We start from the raw sequence: 20,046 nt of genomic DNA on the forward strand, positions 1-20,046 counted from the left end.
AATTCCCTAAGTCACTTTTAGATGGGTGGACTTCAACTCCCAGAATTCCCTAGTCACTTATAGATGGGTGGACTTCAACTCCCAGAATTCCCTAACCTGGCTAGGGAATTCTGGGAGTTGAAGTCCACCCATCTTAAAGTGGCTAAGGTTGAGAAATACTGGTCTAGAGCCTACACGATCCCCATAACATGCTAAACCGGGTTAGTTTGAACTTGGGTCAGTGCATGGTGTGAATCCAGAACACAGGTTAACTCAAGTTAGGCACATCATGCGCACTCAGTCGCTGGGCATAACTGTGAGCAGAGGGCGACTTACCTCGCTTGGAAGAACGGGCATCTTGCCATGAAGTTCCCACCGAATCCGTTCCTGGTTTGGGGCAGAAGCAAAAGAGACAGAAGGAATCAAGGGGTGACTAACCAAGGTTTACAGACAGTCCTTGATTTATAAACACCGCTGTGATTGGACGTTCCAGCAATGCATGCTGGCTGGGGGATTCTGGGAGTTGAAGTCCATAGGTTTTAAAGTAGCCAGGTTTGAAAAAAAAAACGCTCTTAGTCTAATCTGGATTTCTAGCTGTTCTTGATCTTTTATTAGGACGCCCAGCAGTTCCCTTGGATATTTATTAATAAATGACTATTAAATGTATTAATAAATATATTCAATTTAATTTAATTTAATTATTAATTATTTTCTCTGAGTTGTACAGTGGCCTAGAGGTGGAGCTCTCGCCTCACAATCAGAAGGCTGTGAGTTCGATCCTTGGTAGCAGCAGATATTTCTCTCTCTGGGGACAATGAGACTCTCTCTGCTGAACAAAACTCCTCACTGGTGACAGGAAAGGCATCCGGCCAGTAAACAGTCAGCTCCATTCAGTTGCCCCGATTTCACCCTGATGCAAGGGATTACGGGGTCATTAAAAGACAAAAAAATATTATTTTCTCCGCATTAATTATTTCAGTTCAGAAAAGAAACCGAGACCCCCGAACCAGGAAGATAAATCTTGGATAAATTCCTTGTTTCTCCACCCCACTCATCAGCCCCCAGGAGCTGTCGTGATTCGCTGGCAGCAGGTGCAGATGGCTGAGGTCTCGGAGAGCGAGGACTCAGATGAGGGGCCTGCGTGGGATGCAGGGATGGGGTCAGGACCATCAGGGAGTTTGGAGATTGTGGAGCCTGGCAGCAGTGATGAAGAGGTCCCCGAGGAGCCTGTGCCCAATGCGCATGCGCGCAGGACTGCTCGAAGGAAAGAGCAGCTACAGCAGCACAGGCAACTCGGGAGTAAGGCTGCAAATTAATGGCCCCTCCCTTAAGAGATAAAAGCCAGCTGAGAAACTGGAGTTCTGTGCAGGAAGCAAAGAAGTTTGATACTCGAGCCTGGCGGATGTTAGAATATCTGAGTTGGTATTTGGAGACTCTTTGATTTATTGTTTAGGAACTTTATCTGTTGTTTTTGGCAGCCCTGCAAAAACCTGGCAAGGCTCTTTCTTTCTTTCTTTCTTTCTTTCTTTCTTTCTTTCTTTCTTTCTTTCTTTCTTTCTTTCTTTCTTTCTTTCTTTCTTTCTTTCTTTCTTTCTTTCTTTCTTTCTTTCTTTCTTTCTTTCCTTCCTTCCTTCCTTCCTTCCTTCCTTCCTTCCTTTCTTTCTTTGTTTCTTTCTTTTAATAATTTTTATTCTTTAAAAACCAAAAATACAAAACTCTCATGTACATTAACAGTGTTTGTGTCATTATATATACATGTTTCTCGTTTTGTAACTAAACATTTCTATCTATATTCTTCACCCGTTCGTACGACCTATCCCATATTGCATAATATTCTCGATCATCCTTCCCTTTTAGTTCCATAGTGAATTTGTCTAGCTCTGCAAGTCCATTATTTTTTGAATTAAAGCCTCATCTGGTGGTATTTTGTCGCTCTTCCAGCTTTGTGCAAAGGTGATTCTTGCTGCCAATAAGATGTATACAATAAGATATCTTTTATCTTTGCTCAAATTCCCTTTAATCATACATAATAGACACGATTCTGGTTCCAATTTCAATCTATAATTTATAATCTTCAAAGAGCCATCTCCGTACCTTCTTCCAATATTTTTTAACCTCTATATATTGCCACCACATATGGAAAAACGTTCCTTTTTTTTTGTTTGCACTTCCAGCATTCCAGTTTTATATTTGGATACATTTTTGCCAGTCTTGCCGGCGCTAAGTGCCATCTACAAAACATTTTATATTGATTTTTGGCTCTTTCTTATTGGAGCGAATTAGTTGGAAGCAGCCTTTTATCTGTGAAGGAACAGGATTCGTAAGTGAAACAGTAAAAGGTCGTGCTGGTACCTTTGTCTTGTGTTTACTCTTGTGGAACCAGGGTTAGAACAGGAGCCTGGCCGGGGGTGGGATTCAAATTTTTTAACAGCCAGTTCTGTGGGCGTGTCTTAGACGGTGGCATGGCTTGGTGGTCATGTGACTGGGTGGACATGGCTTGGTGGTCATGTTATTGGCTGGGCGTGGCCAACTCAATATCCCTCACATCGAGGCATGCAACTTCTCGCCTGGCCTCTCATGACTGTGGGGATGCTGCAACAGTCGTAAGTGTGAAAAACGGTCATAAGTCACTTTTCTCAGGGCCATTGTAACTTTGAATGGTCACTCCACACAAGCAAAGTACCAGCAAAGGAGGGGGAAAAAACTCCAGAGAAGTTCCAGAGACAGGAAGTCTAGTCCTGCCAAGAATGTAATAAGGGTTAACGGAGAGGCAGTTTCTGTAAGCAACACCAGAATGTTTCCTTCCTGCCTTCCTTACAGGATTAGTCCAGTAATTTCTTCTAACAACCGGTTCTCCGAACTGCTTAGGATGTTAACAACCAGTTCTAGCGAATAGGTGCGAACTGGTAGAATGCCACCCCTGAGCCTGGTTGGAGGTGAGACAATGCCCAGAAGGCCTTACCTGTGCAATTGGGCGCTTGGTTCAGGGCAGACGTTCCTGCGATGGGCTTGCCTTCCGGGGTGGAGCACCAGCAATAGCCCGTTTGTTTATGGCACTGGACCTGCGCAGGCAGGAGAGAGAGAATGGATGAGGGGATGTGCCCGGGATACAGGTAAGTCCTCGACTTACGACTATTCGTTTAGCAACTGCTTGACGTTACAACGGCCATAAAAATGTGACTTATGACACATGACCGTTGCAGCATCCTTAAGAGTCCCCTGCTGGTAATCCTCGCCTTACGACAGTTCATTTATTGACCATTCAAAGTTACGATGGCACTGGAGAAATTGACTTGGGGACGTTTTTCACACTTATGACCACGGCAGCGTCCCCATAAGTCAGAATTCAGACAGTCGGCAAGAGAGAGTGACTGAAGGCTAAAACATACGATGAATGGTGGCAGGAACTGGGCATGGTTGGTCTAGAGGAGAGAAGGACCAGGGGAGGCAGGAGAGCATCTTCCAGTATTTGAAGGGAGAGAGAGAGAAAAGAAAGGAAAGGAAAGAAAGAGAAAGAGAAAGGAAGTTCGCCCGGTGCCATAAGCAAGACGCAGAAAGGTCTTCACCTCCAGGAAGGCGCCGTTCTCGCTACATTCAGGCACGTAGGGGGCCTGGGTCTGGCGGCGGGATTTGGCGAGGGCAGCTGCTCGGTCTTCCTGGCAACGAGTCAAATTGGCACCTGTGGAAAGAAATGGGAGGAAGACACAAGTCAAGATCGGACATTGCACCAGGCTGTCTGAACCTTGGGGACTTTGGGGGTGGGGGGTGGGGGGCTTCAACTCCTATAAACAATTTGCTAATCAATCCACACCGCAGCCCGGTTTCACAGCTACAGCCACCTGGGGCCAGTCCCTTGGGACTCTGAAGAACTGCGGTCGTAAGTCAAGCACTACCTATAAGCAATTAGCCAATCGGTCAATCCACACTGCAGGCCGGTTTCATAACTATGGCCACCAGGGGCCAGTCCCTTGGAGGTCTGGAGAATTGCAGTCGTAAGTCGAGGAATATCAATAAGCAATTTGCCAATCAATCAATCAATCCACACCGCAGCCCAGTTTCACAGCTATGGTCACCAGGGGCCAGTCCCTTGGAGGTTTGGACAATTGCAGTCATAAGACAAGGATTATTTATAAGCAGTTTCACAGCTACGGCCACCTGGGAAAAACCAATCTTCCCCAAAATTATCTCCCACTGCTTTCCGCCATCTTCAGACAGGGGCATCTCCCTGCCAGCTTTCCCCCCACCATCCTCCAATCCGCCCCCAGTCCTGGTCTCCTTACTGTTATTATCCCGCCGGGCAGCTCCCCTGCAGCGGAAGCGAGGCCACACCTGCAGGTGGGGATGTTCACACCTGGCTTCCTGGAAGGCGCAGGCCGACCTGTAAAACTTCCCGTCGGAGGCACAGATGGGGCGGCCATTTTGTTGTGGGGGGCACTCGGCTGGGCACGGCAGCTGCTCCTGGTCACCCTCCGAGATGAGGAACTGCAAAAGAGGCAGAGGTGCGTGATTAAAACACAGGTCATCCTCGACTGACGACCACAGTTGAGCCCAGAATTTCGGTGGCTGAGTGAGACGTTTCTTAAGTGAGCTGTCACTTAACCCCATTTAAATCATGAGTCTCGAGCCAAACTCCAAAAGGATTTATTGGGAGTTAAAAGATGCGGCCTTGTCTGGATGTAGCTGTCATGCTGCTGTTGGAATCTGATTCTGAGAGGGAGGTCGAGCAGCTGACAGGGAGTGGGAGTGTGGCTCCAGTGTGGCTCCAGAAGAAGACCCAGGCCCACCCCCTCTTCATCCTAGGGCACGCAGGGAGGAATGGATAAGGGAGCAACGTGGATTACGGGGGAGAAAAGGGCCCCGATTCCCTTCATTAGCTGCAGCTGGGAAAACAGGATAAAGAGAGTGTTTGTGCACAGAACCTTGCTGGAAGCAAAGCGTGCATTGTCTTTGTTTGTCAAGTCCTATCTGGGTTCTGGCATCCTTCCAACTGTGTGTGTTTCGTTATCTTTTGAAGTCTTCAATTCCTTATCCTGCCCTGTCTCATTAATTGCTGCAGAGTGGTTTGTGTTGGTTTTTATTTATAATTTAGATGTACTTTGGGTTCGGACTAAATTTCTTCCCTTTAAAAACTGTTCTTGGGAAAGTTTTTTCTCCAGACGATGATAACTGGACATTGGAGGCTAAATTGGAGGTATTAAAGGGACTTTACCTACTTTTGTGACTTTGTTGCTTTTGTGCCACACCCTTTTGGGTCATCACACAGAGGTGGTATTTGCCAGTTCTCCGAATTACTCAAAATTTCCACTACCGGTTCTCCATAACTGGTCAGTACCTGTTGAATGCCACCTCTGTGTATACAGTTCCTTCTAGCAACTGATGATGTTACCTACTTTGGGTATTGAAACGTCTACCAAGAAAACAACCAAGTTCAGAGCGCACCAAGAATATTTCTAAATTTAGGACTACCTGTAATTTGTTGTGAGTTGCGAAGTCGTGTCTGACCCATCGCGACCCCATGGACAACATTCCTCCAGGCCTTCCTGTCAGTGGTGGTATTCAATTTTTTTTACTACTAGTTCTGTGGGCGTGACTTGGTGGGCATGGTATGGCTTGGTGGGCATGGCAGGGGTCAGATGAGGGCCCTGCGTGTGATGCAGGGAGGGGGCCAGGACCCTCAGGGAGTGGAATGCTGCCTTTGGAGATTGTGGAGGCTGGCAGCATTGATGAAGAGGACCCCGAGGAGCCCGTGCCCGCACTGGGCTGCTCGAAGGAAAGAGCAGCTGCAGCAGCACGGGCGACTCGGGAGTAAGGCTGCAAAGTAATGGCCCCTCCCTGAGAGGATAAAAGCCAGCTGAGAAACTGCAGTTCTTTGCAGAAGGCAAAGAAGTTTGATACTCGAGCCTGGTGGACATTAAGAATATCTGAGTTGGTATTTGGAGTCTCTCTGATTTGTTGTTTAGTAACTTTATCTGGTGCTCTTGGCAGCCTTGCAAAAACATGGCAAGGCTCTTTCTTATCGGAGCTCATTAGTTGGAAGCAGCCTTTTTATCCGTGAAGGAACGGGATTCGTAAATGAAGCATTAAAAGGTTGTGTGCCTTTGCCTTGTGTTTACTCTCGTGGAACCAGGTTTGGGTCAGAACATTCCCTCCCCACCCCACTAACCTGCTTTCCAGCTCCGTTCTCCTGTGCATGGCAACCAAAGACCCAGCCGATCAGTTGGGACTCAATGGGAGGCAGAAAAAAGATGGGGTTGGCGGGGCCAGTCAGAGGTGGGATTGGTCAGTTCTCCGAACCACTCAAAATGTCCTCTACCGGTTCTCCAGAACCGGTCAGAACTGGCTGAATACCACCTCTGCTTCCTGTCCTCTACCATCCTCCGGAGTAAGCTCAGGTCAACTGCTTCGGTGTCTCCCTCCAGCCACTTCATTCTCTGCCATCCCCTTCTTCTGTTGCCCTCCATCGTTCCCAGCATTCGGCCAAAGTCTTTGAGCTTCATCTTCTGGATCTGGCCTTCTAAAAGAGCAGCCAGGGTGGGTCTCCTCTAGGACTGACCGGCTGGATGGCCTTGCGGTCCAAGGGACTCCTCCTCCAGCCCCAGAGTTCAAAGGCCTCCATTCTTTGGCGCTCAGCCTTCCTTCTGGTCCAACCTTCACAGCCATACATGGCCACTGGGAAAACCATCGCCTTGACTCTACGCCCTTTTGTTGGCAGGGGGGTGTCTCTGCTTTTTAGCATCCTGTCTAGATTTGCCCCAGCTTTCCTCCCCAGGAGCGAGCGTCTTTGGATTTCTTGGCTGCAGTCTCCACCTGCGGGGATCTTGGAGCCCAGGTTTATTTCAGGTGTCATCTCAGTGTGGGAAAAAAAACGCCTCTAGGTTGGCCTGGTGAGCGAAAGGCCCCTCCATTTTTCATCCTGGGAGACTCTGAGGGAGCCATGAGACGTCAGACCCCTCGTTCTTTCGGGCTGGGCTCCGTTCCAGGGTCTGCCAATCTCAAATCCCAAAGAACGGCTGCCTTTTTCTCCTCCGACCCGGCCGACGTGCGCCCAGGAGCATATCCAGGGCCCCCCACCAAAGCGGCTTGTGTTATATTTGGAACCCATTTTTATGACCTGCCACGTTTTTCCAAGTGCATCTTCTCCCACCAAAACAACTGGCCCTCTCTGGGCTAAAGTAATTAGATAAATTGCCTACTGCAAAAGAAGCCAATATCCCCATCCATAATGGACGCTAATATTTGCGCTAATATTTGTGTTGGGAGGCGGCAGAGATGCGATTTGGCATCCCAGACAGGCTGTTCAGAGGGGGCATCCAGGGCTGTGTGTTGTGTTTGTCAGACGGTTAAGTAGTGGCTTTGCAGGAGGGAAGAGGACACACATAAAATAGGGCGACGGGACGCGGTGTCGTCTTTCAGTCCGGGAGCGAAAGGAAAAAAATCATACTGTGAGTAGACTTGGAGTCTGTTCCAGGATGAGGCACCCCCACTCCCCTCAAATCGCTTAAAATCACTCACAGTATGCGTTGCACCTAAAAGCAACCAGGTGGAGTTTGGATCCCACCGTTGGAGGGGCGGTGGGCATCTTGACTTTTTTGACCACCAAAAAGTCAAGAAAAGACACCCCTGAGAAGTTGCAATGAGCATGATGAATGCTGGGTTTATGCTATGGCGAGCTGAGCCGGCTGTGTGAATTTGGGCCATCATCAGGAGACTGGGAGTTCTAGTTCCACCTCAGGTACGAAAGCCAGGTGGAGGACTTTGGGCCAATCGCCAGGAGATGCTGAGTTCTGGTTCCACACTTTAGGTATGAAAGACAGCTAGGTGACTTTGGGCCAATCACCAGGAGACAATGAGTTCTAGTTCCATTTTAGCCATGAAAGCCGGCTGGTGTCTTTGGGCCATCATCAGGAGGCAGTGAATTCTAGTTCTACTTTAGACATGAAAGCCAGGTGGGTGACTTTGGGTCAATTACCAGGAGTCAGTAAGTTAAAGCTCCACTTTAGCCATGAAAGGCAGCATCTGGGTGACTTTGGGCCAATTACTAGGAGACAGTGAGTTCTAGTCTCACCTTAGCCATGAAAATGTTACTTGGGAGATCCCAAAAAGAAGCAAATGGATATTCCCCCCCCCCATAAAGAATGGAATGGCCCTTAAAACAACTTCACATATTGAAGTGAAGGATCCGGTTATACATTTTGAGGTGGGGTAGGGTAGAAGGGGCTCCGGCATCTGCATAAAGATTTGGTTGAAAAAAGGGAAGACAATTGTTTTGCTAAGTTTAAAGATGGATGCATGGATTGCATTTTCATCCCACTTTCATGGTGGTTTATACGTGACTCGAGGTGGTGAACGTACCGAATACACTTTCCTTCTCCTAGTTTTCACACAACAACCTTGTGAGGGGGGTTGGGATGAGAGAAGGACTGACCCATAGTCACCCAGCTTGCTTTCGTGTTTAAGGCAGGACTAGAACTCTCAGCCTTCTGGTGATTGGCCCAAAGTCACCCAGCCAGCTTTCATGCCTAAGGTGGGACTAGAACTCCCTGTCTCCTGGTGATTGGCCCAAAGTCACCCAGTCAGCTTTCATGCCTAAGGTGGGACTAGAACTCCCTGTCTCCTGGCGATTGGCCCAAAGTCACCCAGCCAGCTTTCATGCCTAAGGTGGGACTAGAACTCTCAGTCTCCTGGTGATTGGCCCAAAGTCACCCAGCCAGCTTTCATGCCTAAGGTGGGACTAGAACTCTCAGACTCCTGGTGATTGGCCCAAAGTCACTTAGCCAGCTTTCATGCCTAAGGTGGGACTAGAACTCCCAGCCTCCTGGTGATTGGCCCAAAGTCACCCAGCCAGCTTTCATGCCTAAGGTGGGACTAGAACTCTCAGACTCCTGGTGATTGGCCCAAAGTCACCCAGTCAGCTTTCATGCCTAAGGTGGGACTAGAACTCTCAGACTCCTGGTGATTGGCCCAAAGTCACCCAGTCAGCTTTCATGCCTAAGGTGGGACTAGAACTCCCAGCCTCCTGGTGATTGGCCCACTCCCGACCCTATCCAGAAGAGTCCTCTATTTTTCCTGCTCTGAATACGCAGGCCATTTATTGCTGTATAATCCCGATTGTCCTTGGAAATGATCCGAAGGTCGCTGGTGGGCGCTCAGAAGGACCTCCCTGTTGAAAGACCCTTCCCAGAAGCAGTGCTCCCTCCCCCCTCCCGCAACCGTGGGCAGCCGAGATGTGGGAGGCTCTTGAGGGGGTTTGTGTCTACACAGTCCAGGAAGGGCTGTCAGAATCGGAGACCTGGCTCTCCTTGAAGACACAGGAGCTCCTGTGAAGATGGCGAGTGACCTCATGTCTGCTTGAGGAGGGCAGCATTCAAAGACCCTTTGATGGAATAAAGCAGAGTTTCTCAAACTTGGGCCACTTGAAGACGGGGGTGTGTGTGTGTGTGTGTGGATGGGTGGACTTCAACTCCCAGAATTCCCCAGTCCTGGCTGTCATGTTGAAAGACTAATCCAGCAACCGAGAAGAATTTAGAGAGCTGTTCTGACCTGGGCTTCCCTAAACAGCACGAAGCCGACTCCTCATTCCCGATAAACCCCCTTTTATTCAGTTTGCCGTGAATTCCTCTCCAGCAAACAGTCTTTCAAGATAGTCCACAATTACAGACCTTTATCAGGCTTGGAGAGTAGCCAGGCCGATATCTTTCAGTTGCCACACAGTAGCAGGCAATAATTAGCGAGAATGCAGGAACAGATCTTCACCCAAATGAACTAATTGTGAACCTGCAAAACCCCACTCCCCTTTCGCTCCTCTTTTATTCCCTGTGGGAGGGGCCATTCACCGTCCACCTGAGCCTTTACTCCCGAGCCGACCTTTGTTCCTCAGCTGTTCCCTTCTTCGGGCAGCTCTATGCATGTGCACACTGGGAACAGGCTCCAGCTATTCTTCTGCCTCACCGATGTCCGACTCCGAAGGCAGCTGATAACTGTTGGACGGCCCTGGCCCCGTCTCTGCCTCTGACGCAGAGCCCTTGTCCGAGCCTCCCTCAGCCTCCAGGACTGGCCCAGTTTCCTCCCCAACCTCCTCACCGTCCGAATCTGCTGCCAGCTCCATTGTCCGCTGGCGGGCCACAACAATAGCAAACCCGTTTGCTTGACATGTTTTCTGTGCCAGCCCTGCTTTGAAACGTAGATTTAACCATGATTAATTGCTGGTGGGCTGTGGGACTGTCTATCCTGGATGGTGCAGGATAGATCCTCAATAGCCTTCGCGTCCCCTCTCTACAGGCCTGGATCAAGGTTTGTCAAACTTGGTCACTCAAAGAGGTGGGGGACGTCAACTACCATCCCTCTCTATCCTGCCATTAAACGAGAAAAACAATTTTTCTTGCAAATCTAGCAAGATATGACAGGCGGACCTCAAATCCCTGAATTCCCAGGCCGTCATAGTCGTTAAGTTAACAAATCAATTTATTAAATTAAATGTATTAAGTTAAATTAATTCCCTGTTGACTTTGCTTTTCAGAAGGTCGCAAAGGGGGATCACATGTCCCTGGGACACCGCAGCCCAGTCATAAGTATGAATCAGTTGCCAAGCATCTGAATTTTTTATCAGGTGACCACGGGGATGCTGGAACAGTCATTAAGTGTGAAAAATTGTCATAAATCACCTTTTTCAGGGCCGCTATGACTTCAGAGTTGGTTGCAAGTTGAGGATCCACCTGCACAGGTAGTCCTCACCTTACTACAGCTCATTTAGTGACCCTTCAAAGTTACAACGACACTGAAAAAAGGGACTTATGACCCTTTTTACTCGTGGTCATGTGATTTACATTTGGCCGCTTGACAATTGTTTCATGTTTATGACGGTTGCAGTGACTGGGTTCACATGATCCCTTTTGCGACTGTGATGACCCAAAGGGGCATGGCACAAAAGCAACTAAGTCACAAAAGTAGGTCAAGTCCCTTTAATTCCTCCAACTTGACCCCCAATGTCCAGTTATCATCGGCTGGAGAAAAACCTCTCCCAAGAACAGTTTTTAAAGGGAAGGAATTCAGTCCGAACCCGAAGTACATCTAAATTATAAATAAAAACCAACACAAGCCCCTCTGCAGCAATTAACGAGACAAGGCAGGATAAGGGATTGAAGACTTCAAAAGATAACGAAACACACATACTTCGGAGGTCGCCAAAACCCAGATAAGACTTGATAAACAAAGATAATTCATGCTTTTTAAACACCCTTTTTAAACCCTGTTTTCCCAGCTGCAGCTAATGAAGGGAATCAGGGCCCTTTTCTCCCCCGTAATCCATGTTGCTCCCTTATCCGTTCCTCTCTACATGCCCTTGGATGAAGAGGGGGTGGGCCTGGGTCTTCCTCTGAATGCCCAGCTGGACTGTGCCCTTCCCCAGTTTCCTCCACAGCCACGGGAGCCACACTCCCACTCTCTATCAGCTGTTCGATCTCCCCCTCAACCAGATTCCAACAGGGGTATGATCCTTCCCCTGCCATACCCACCAAGCCACGCCCACAGAACCGGTAGTAAACAAATTTGAATCCCACCACTATGTATACAGGTAGCCCTCCACTTACCACACTTCATTTCGTGTCTGTTCAAAGTTACTACAGCACACTGAAAAAAAAGGAACTTATGACCCTTTTTCACACTTAATGACCTTTCCAGCACCCCCATCCAAATTCAGTGGCTTGGCTACTGGGTTCATACTTACGACCATTGCTGTGTCCCAAGATCTTTTGTTCCCCTTCTGCAACCTTTTGACCCCCCAAATCAACGGGGAAGCCAGATGGATTTCACAAACGGGTTATTAACTTATCAACTGAGGCGATTCACTTAACAACCGGTCGTAAAATGGGGCAAACTCACTTAACAAATGTCTCACTTGACAAGAGAAATTTTGGGCTCCATTGTGGTTGTAAGTCGAGGACTAGCTGTATAATCAGAGAGCAAACCCCACCCCGCCCCATTCTAAGCATTGATAATGTTAACTAGTTGGGCAAAGAGACGTCTGCAAGGAAACCACCATGCTCAGAGAGCACGAAGGACCCCTCATCCCAACCCTGAGCACCCAAATGGTCTCCTTTATTGTTTAACGACAGTTTGAAGTTACAATGGCACTGGAGCAAAGTGACTTGTGACTGGTCCTCGCCTTTACAATCTTCACAGCCTCAAAGTGACACGATCAAACCTCGGTTGCTCAGCAACCGCATCCCAGGCCTCCCCACCTGGCTCCCGATACAGTCGAGGAAGGAAGCTGGATTCGTTTAGCCCTCTTGCACGCTTCACTTTTAACAACTGCCCTGATTTCCTACAACTGCCTTGCTTAGCTGTGGAAATTTTGACCACCCCACCCCCAACGTTGGTCGTTAAGTCGTGCTACTACCTGTAAGTAGCGCTACGGAAATTAAAAATGCAAGCTGGCTTGCTTATCTGTTTAGGTGGGGCACGGTTTCTTTTAATTTTACTGCATTTATTTTATTTATTTATTTATTTATTTATTTATCCAATTTATTTGCTGCCCAACTCATTGTTCAGGGAACTCTGGATTTAAAAAAAAAAGAAAGAAAGAAAATCAAAACTTGGCAAAAATCTCCCCTATGACTTAGGATGGAGTTCAAGCGGCGAGGGTGAAGTGGTCTGAGATCTGGATTCGTGGGGAAGACTGAATACATCCAACCAACCAACAGGTTGGAGTAAGGGGTGCATATAGCCCCAGGGGTCTTCATGCCAAAGGTAGAGCACTCTGTGTGTGTGTGTGTGTGTGTGTGTGTGTGTGTGTGTGTGTAAAAAGCTGCATCTGTTGCACGGCCGCTCTCTGCAAAGAGGCAGCTGCCCTCCGAGCGCTTCAGTCTTGATTGACAAGCCAGCCGTTGCCTGCCTCCGGGCTGAACAGATTCCCTGTCTCTTTGTGTCTGTGTGCAGTGCGTGTGTTGTGTGTCTGTGGTGAGCGGCCCAAGTGCCTCGCAGCTTACCTTGGCTCCTTGCATGCTACCCGTAACCGCAGGAGCTGCAGCCAGGAAAATGTGAGGGCTGCATCAACAGAACTTGATAGGCAGGCCTGCCCATTACAACTCTCCGCTCTGTGTCGTCCGTCAGCATCCAAGATGCTGGGTGATGCTTGGTGTGTGTGTGTGTGTGTGTGTGTGTGTGTGTGCGCATCTTTAGGGGCAGGATTTGGAGAGTTGAAAGAGCAGGGAGGGGTGCAGAGAAGCAGTGAAACCGTCTTCCTCAACTTTAAGATGGGTGCACTTCAACTCCCAGAATTCCCCAGCCAGCATGCTTTAAAATGGACCTCCACTCCCAAAATTCCCAAATCATCATGCTTTAAGATGGGTAGACTTTCTTTCCCAGAATTCCGCAGCCAGTGTGCTTTAAGAGGGGTGGACTTCAGCTCCCAGAATTCCCCAGCCTGCATGCTTTAAGATGTATGGACAACAAACACAAGCAATCAGTTTTAAACTGAATCATCTTCTCTTATTTAATTCATCAATATAATGTATAGGAAAACATTCCTTAAATGTTTACAAGAAAACAAAAGTGGGTAAAATTCTCCCTGCAGTGAGAAAATTCAGCAAAGCAATGAGAAATTACAGTATTTCATTGAATAATCCGTGTGTCCATTTTGGGGGGTGGGGGGGTGGGTGGAGGTTGAGAATATTTTCTACAGGTAGTCCTCAACTTACGACCACAATCAAGCCCTACATTTCTGTTGAGACATTTGTTGTGTATTTTGCCTCATTTTACGACCTTTCTTTCCAGTTAAGGGAATCACTGCAAATGTTAATGTTATGTATGTATGTATATATGTATTTGTTTTCTTAAATTTTCGCGGGTACTTACATGTATGGCATTCAGCTTTGTTCGGGTATTTTCCCACCTCATTGTAGTTGTGCTTTTAAAGTTGTAGCAACGTTTCAGCAGAATATATATGTATATATTTTCTGAGGTTTTCGTGGGTATTTGTATGTGGATCTTTGGTTATTCGGGTTTTCTCCCGCGTAAAATTGGAAGTATCTAGGCAACATTTCGATGAAGTCTCATTCATCATCTTCAGGCTTGTGTCTTCAGCTTTGTGCTTCTCGGAGTATATGTATATGTATATATGTATATGTGTATGTGTATATGTATATGTATATGTATAGATAGATAGATAGATATAGATATATAGATATATAGATATAGATATATATGTTAATAGTGTTATAAGTTAGATCGAGAAATAAGAGTATAAGTGAATAGAATAGAGAAGTAATTGATATAGTTATAGGCTTTATTAACTAGTGTGAACACCGTTATGGAATCGTTGTCAAAAGTGGGAATTGTTTTTTAAATGTTGAATAAATAAATTTATTTTTTAAAAAATTAAATAAAACGTTTTTAAAAAATAAATAAATACCACAATCGCTCCCCCAGGACCGGCTTGGGAAATCTCTGCCAGGAACCTACTGAGCTCAGCTCCTCTCCACATCCATCAAGGGCCTTCTAAATGGACCTTTGTTGTCTAAAGTAGCTTTCCACCTTCCTAAAAACCACCACTTCATCAGATCGATGCTTTAAAAAAAAAAAACCAAATTTAAGAGCCCTGGGCAGCCATATTTAATTATACATGTTTTAACAGCAGCTAGAATAGTATTTGCCTAAAATTGGAAGAGTGATAAAATACCGATAGAGGGAAAAACAATTTGAAAAAATATTTGAATGTGCAGAAATGAATAGATTGACACTAGAGGAAACTGATTACTATATAGTATGGAATATGGTTTATCATTCGGTAGAGAATAAAACAAATTAAGAGAGATGTATTTATACAGTAATTAGAGAAATTTAAGTAATAGATAAATGCGACACTATTTATGGGAATGTGGTTAATATTGCATTGTTAGATTTGATCAGTATAATATTATTTATAATGGTCAAAAAGTGAAATATGTACCTGGTCAATGCACGATTGAAATGGAAAGGATTTGTTGGATATTAAAATAATAAAAACTTTATTTTTATTTTTTTAAAAAAGAGGGTTTGGGGCGGTTTTGGATCCAAATTCTCTGCATTTGCATTTTGCAGCCTACCACCCGAGACTTGCCTCGTGGGGGGGGGATTCCAGAAAACCCAGCCCTTGGGGTGTATTTAGCTTGTCCACAGCGTGTCTTCGCCCGCTGAGACATTGGTGGGGTTGGGCGCAAAGAGACGTGCCCTGAAGCCCAGCCAAGATCAACAAACCCAGGAGGGCCCACGCCTGGACAGGTGTGTGTATGTGTGTTTGCGTGAGCTACTGGCTGCAGACATGCCAGACGCCGTCAGATTTGGGATGATTACCTCTTTTTGAGACAGATTATTATAAATGAAAGAAAAAGGAGTTTACTGTATTCTCATACCTGATTCCTAAATTGAGAACTAGCTCAAAAACTGGACATTTCAATCCTTGACTAGCAGGCAAAGGTTTGGCCAATTGTTCTTAGGGAATAAACAACGGATAAAATGCAAATACAGATAGTTACAACAGTTAACAGATCATCAGAGTTGGAAGGGACCTTGTAGGTCATCCAGTCCAACCCCCCACCCAAGCAGGAGACTCTACACCATTTCTGACAGAGGGCAGTCCAATCTCTTCTTGAGTGTCTCAAGTGATGACTGCTCCCACAACTTCCGAGGGCAACTTCTGTTCCGTGGGTTGGTTGTTCTCACTGTCAGAAGTTCATTCAGTGGACATTCATTAGAAGTGACTAACTTAACGACTGCAGTGATTCACTTAACAATTCTGGTAAGAAAGATTGTAAAATGGGACAAAAGTCATTTAACAACCATCTCCCTTAGCAACAGAAATGTTGGATTCAATTTTGGTCATAAGTTGAGGACTACCTGTATTGGCATCCCTGGTTCCACGCTGTTGTCTTTGTGCTCTTATTTCTCCTTGCCTGACAAAACGTCACAACTTATCTTTTTAGCATAAAACTGTATACGTTAAAAACTTCTGATTTAGTTCAATGAGATTCAGATTCTGATCTGTTGCTCCTGAGATGCAGAAAAATTCAGATCAGGGTGGGGAGAGTCTCGAGTCCCAAAGGTGCTTTTTTCCCCCCCAAGAGGCAACTGGACTTTCTTTTGTTTGAAGACATGTCGCTTCTCATCCGAGAAGCTTCTTCTGCTCTGGCTGAATGGTGGGGAAGGGAATTCTTCGGTCAGAAGTGGAAGAAGCTTCTCGGATGAGAAGCGAAACCTCTTCAAAGAAAAAAAACCAGAAAGTCCAGTTGCCTCTTGGGAAAAAAACAAACAAACAAACATTTGGGCATATTCTTCTGCTTGGTCCACATCTAAGAGACGACCCCCCATGGGTGGTGGTTGCCCAGTTGAGTTTCTAGCTGGTGAAGTTTGTTAAGGGCTTACAGAAGAGATGACCTCACTCCAAACAGACTTGGCCTCCCCAGAGCAGGTTAAAATTAGCTCCTGCAAGTCACACGTTTGGAACTAAATATGGATTTCAGTCCTTCCCAATTTGGCAATGCTCTTTTGTGCCTCGGGATATGTGAAAGCCCGGCCTATGGCTGGATAGAAAAAAGCACCAAGCTCAAGCCCATCGTTCTTGAGAAAGGGACTACAGAGCCATCTTCCAGCTGGGGGCGAAGAACAGCTCCGAGAAATCTAGAATAAAATCTAATTATGAGCTGTCTCCGGCCAACCCCTTCCCAGAATCATACAAGTAGTAATCATACAATCATACAAGCCAAACACGGAGAGCAATCGGCAGAAAAAACAGACAAACTCATCTCTGGGTTTTGTTTTTTTTATTTTCAGATAAGATTTAGGATTTGAGGGAAAAAAAATAAAATGATAAAAGAAACCCTTTTCAAATCTATCATGTTCTCCTTTAGCTTCTTCCGGTATTAAAGATATGAAGGTTACAGAGAAAATTAAAAAGAAAAAAAAACATGAATAGAATTCTTTTATTGGCCAAGTGAGATTGGACACACAAGGAATTTTTCTTTGGTGCAAATGCTCTCAGGGTACATAAAAGAAAAGACACATTCATCAAGAATCATCAGGTACAACACTTAATAATAGTCATAGGGTACAATAGAATAGAATAGAATAGAAGGATATAGTAATAGAATTTAAATGGAATGGAATAGAACAGAATAGAAATAGAAAAGAATAGATTAGAAATAGAAATAAGGGATGAATAGAACAGAACAGAATAGAATAGAGGGATGAAGAACAGAACAGAATATAGAATGGGATAGGATAGGATAGGATAGGATAGGATAGGATAGGATAGGATTCTTTATTGGCCAAGTGTGATTGGACACACAAGGAATTTGATTGGACTTTTTTGGTGGCCATCTTGACTTTTCTGACAAACACACTTCAGACAACTCTGGTTGGTCACTATTTTGTCCTTGGCTCTTCCCATCTGGAGTGCTGACCACTGCATTCCCATACGCAACAGAGAAGAGCGTGGGATTCTTCTGGGACCTTTGTATACAGGTAGTCCTCAACTTAAGACCACAAAATGGAGCCCAAAATTTCCATTGCTAAGTGAGACAGTTGTTAAGTGAGTGTTGCTCCATTTTGCAACCTTTCTTGCCACAGTTGCTAAGTGAATCACTGCAGTTGTTAAGTTAGTAACACGGTTGTTAAGGGAATCTGGCCTCCCCCATTGCTTCTGCTTCTCAGACTGTCACAAAAGTGGATCACAGGATCACTGCTACCGTCATACATGTGAATCAGTTGTCAAGCATCTGAATGTAAACCACCTGACCATGGGACGCTGCAACCGTCATAAATAAGAGTTAGTTGCCAAGGATCTGAATTTCGATCACATGACCATGGGGGGCGCTACAACGGTCGTAAGTGTGAATAATGGTCATAAGTCACTTTTTTCAGTGCTGCGGTTACTCCGAATGGTCACTAAACAAATAGTTGTAAGTTGAAGTCTTGCCTGTATTTAACTTTTTCTACTATAGCGTGAAGCCAAACAAGAAACCAGCCAAACTCTTTCCTGGCCAAAAAGGAATTGGAGACTAAGCACATTGACCGACAACTACAAGCGCATTCCTGAATTATTTCTTGAGCAGTTTGCACAAGCAACAGAGTCAGAGGAAGTTCTTTGCCCAAAGAAGGAGCTTATCAATGTATAATTCAAAAGGATGACCGAGAATGGGGACCAGCGAAAAAAACCTTCCAGAGTCGATGTCCAACATCCCACCTCAAGTCCCAAATGCTGCAATCCTGACTCATCGCATAGAAGAAAAAGATGCAAACTCACGATTGTCTAAGCAGGAAGGTCCTCTTTTCAGGGTCTTTAACACCTACAATTGCACAACCCTGAGAGGGGAGGGGAGAATGGAGGAAAGATGCACATTGATAGTTGTATACACTTGGATTTAAGAGGTGAGTAAGAGGGTTAAGCCAGAAGGTGTGAACAATGGGAGGCTTGGGAAGAAAAACACGTCTTTATTTTATTTAATTATAAAATGGATAGGCTGCCCACGTTCTCTCAAGGTAATTCTAGGAACATGAAGGCGAAAGGAACCCTAGGAAAAACACTACACCAAAACGTTATTCCGTAAGCTAAGATAAGAGCTTTGCAAAAGAGGTTAACAACAAACAAAGTAAGATTAGAGATTTCCTTGTTTACAGCTATCCATCAACCTTGGCACATGGTGACATAAATGTCACTGTGCCTCTTTTTTTAAAAATAAATAAATCTGTAAACATGGAAGCTCCATTGCTCACTGTCATTTCCCGCCTGGGCCTATGAAGAGCCAACTAAATAAAGTGAAGTTACCCAGGGGACGGTTACAAAATAAAAATGACTTTATGTGAGGACCGATAAAAGATTGTGGAAGAGAAGACTTTAAACTTATAAAACTTTTTTTTTTTTTTAATCTTCTCTTTGCTCAATCCAAAGAAACGTATTTTTTTCTTATTTCCAAGAATGGAACACAAAACGTGCTTTGAGAGTCGTAAGGAGGGCAGATAGAGACTCGATTAATATATACAGAAATGTTTCTCCACTCTGATAATGTTCAGATGCGCGGACTTCAAATCCCAGAATTCCCCAGGCAGCATGGGAGTCGGAGTCCACGCATCTTAATGTTACCAAGGTCGAGAAATGCTGGAATGTTTGACTTATGACCACAATGGAGCCGGAAATTCCTCTTGCTAGGCGAGAAAGTAAATAAGTGATTTGGGCCCCATTTTACGACCTTTCTTGCCTCTGTTGTTAAGCGAATCACTGCAGTTGATAAGTTAGTAACCCGGTTGTTAAGCAAATCTGGCTTCTCTGTTGACTTTGCTTGTCAGATGGTCGCAAAAGGGGATCACGTGAATCTTGGGATACAGCAACAGTCATATGAATCTAGACCTAGAAAACCTAGAACTACGCCGCCTCCGGTCCGATCTAAGTATAGTATATAAAATCATACATTGCAATGTCCTACCTGTCAATGAATACTTCAGCTTCAACCATAACAACACAAGAGCACACAATAGATACAAACTCAAGGCAAACCACACCAAACTTGATTGCAGGAAATACGACTTCAGCAACAGAGTGGTCAATGTCTAGAATCCTCTACATGACTCTGTGGTTTCTTCCCCAAACCCCAAAAACTTTAACCTTAGACTATCTACCATTGACCTCACCCCTTTCCTAAGAGGTCCGTAGGGGCGTGCATAAGCGCACCAAGGTGCGTACCGTCCCTGTCCTATTGTTTCTTTTATTTTCTTATTCGTATCCATTTCACGTATTCATAACTATGCTTATACTTATACCTGTTATCTTATAATCGCTTGACAAAAGAAAATAAGTAAAAATAAAACTAAATAAAATGTATGAACCACTTGCCAAGCATTTGGATATTGATCACATGACCATGGGGAATGATAAAAAGATGATAACTGTGAAAAATGGCCATAAGTCACTTTTTTCAATGCCTTTGGACAGTCAGTAAACAAACCGTTGTAAGTCGAGAACTACCTGCTTCAACCAAACTTCAAAAACCTCTTTACCGTAAACCAGGGGTGTCCAACCTTGGCAGCTTTAAGACTTGTGGA

General features: G+C 45.4%; 1 protein-coding gene across 1 annotated transcript in view; it reads right to left on the minus strand.

The window, feature by feature from the left end:
* The window catches only part of LOC113425820 (SPARC-related modular calcium-binding protein 1-like), a 32,465-nt gene that overhangs the window by 11,142 nt on the left and 1,277 nt on the right, over nucleotides 1-20,046 (minus strand). The window contains exons 2-5 of the mRNA XM_087971233.1: nucleotides 4,260-4,461; nucleotides 3,546-3,658; nucleotides 2,942-3,041; nucleotides 316-366 (exon numbers count right to left, since the gene is read on the minus strand). Of these exons, the coding sequence (XP_087827359.1) occupies nucleotides 316-366; nucleotides 2,942-3,041; nucleotides 3,546-3,658; nucleotides 4,260-4,461 (466 nt within the window). The remainder of the gene's footprint in view (nucleotides 1-315; nucleotides 367-2,941; nucleotides 3,042-3,545; nucleotides 3,659-4,259; nucleotides 4,462-20,046) is intronic.

The sequence above is a fragment of the Notechis scutatus genome, chromosome 8, assembly GCF_049901735.1.
Source record: "Notechis scutatus isolate UNSWTSFEM ecotype Mainland chromosome 8, rNotScu1.2, whole genome shotgun sequence".
In the NCBI taxonomy this organism is placed as follows: domain Eukaryota; kingdom Metazoa; phylum Chordata; class Lepidosauria; order Squamata; family Elapidae; genus Notechis; species Notechis scutatus.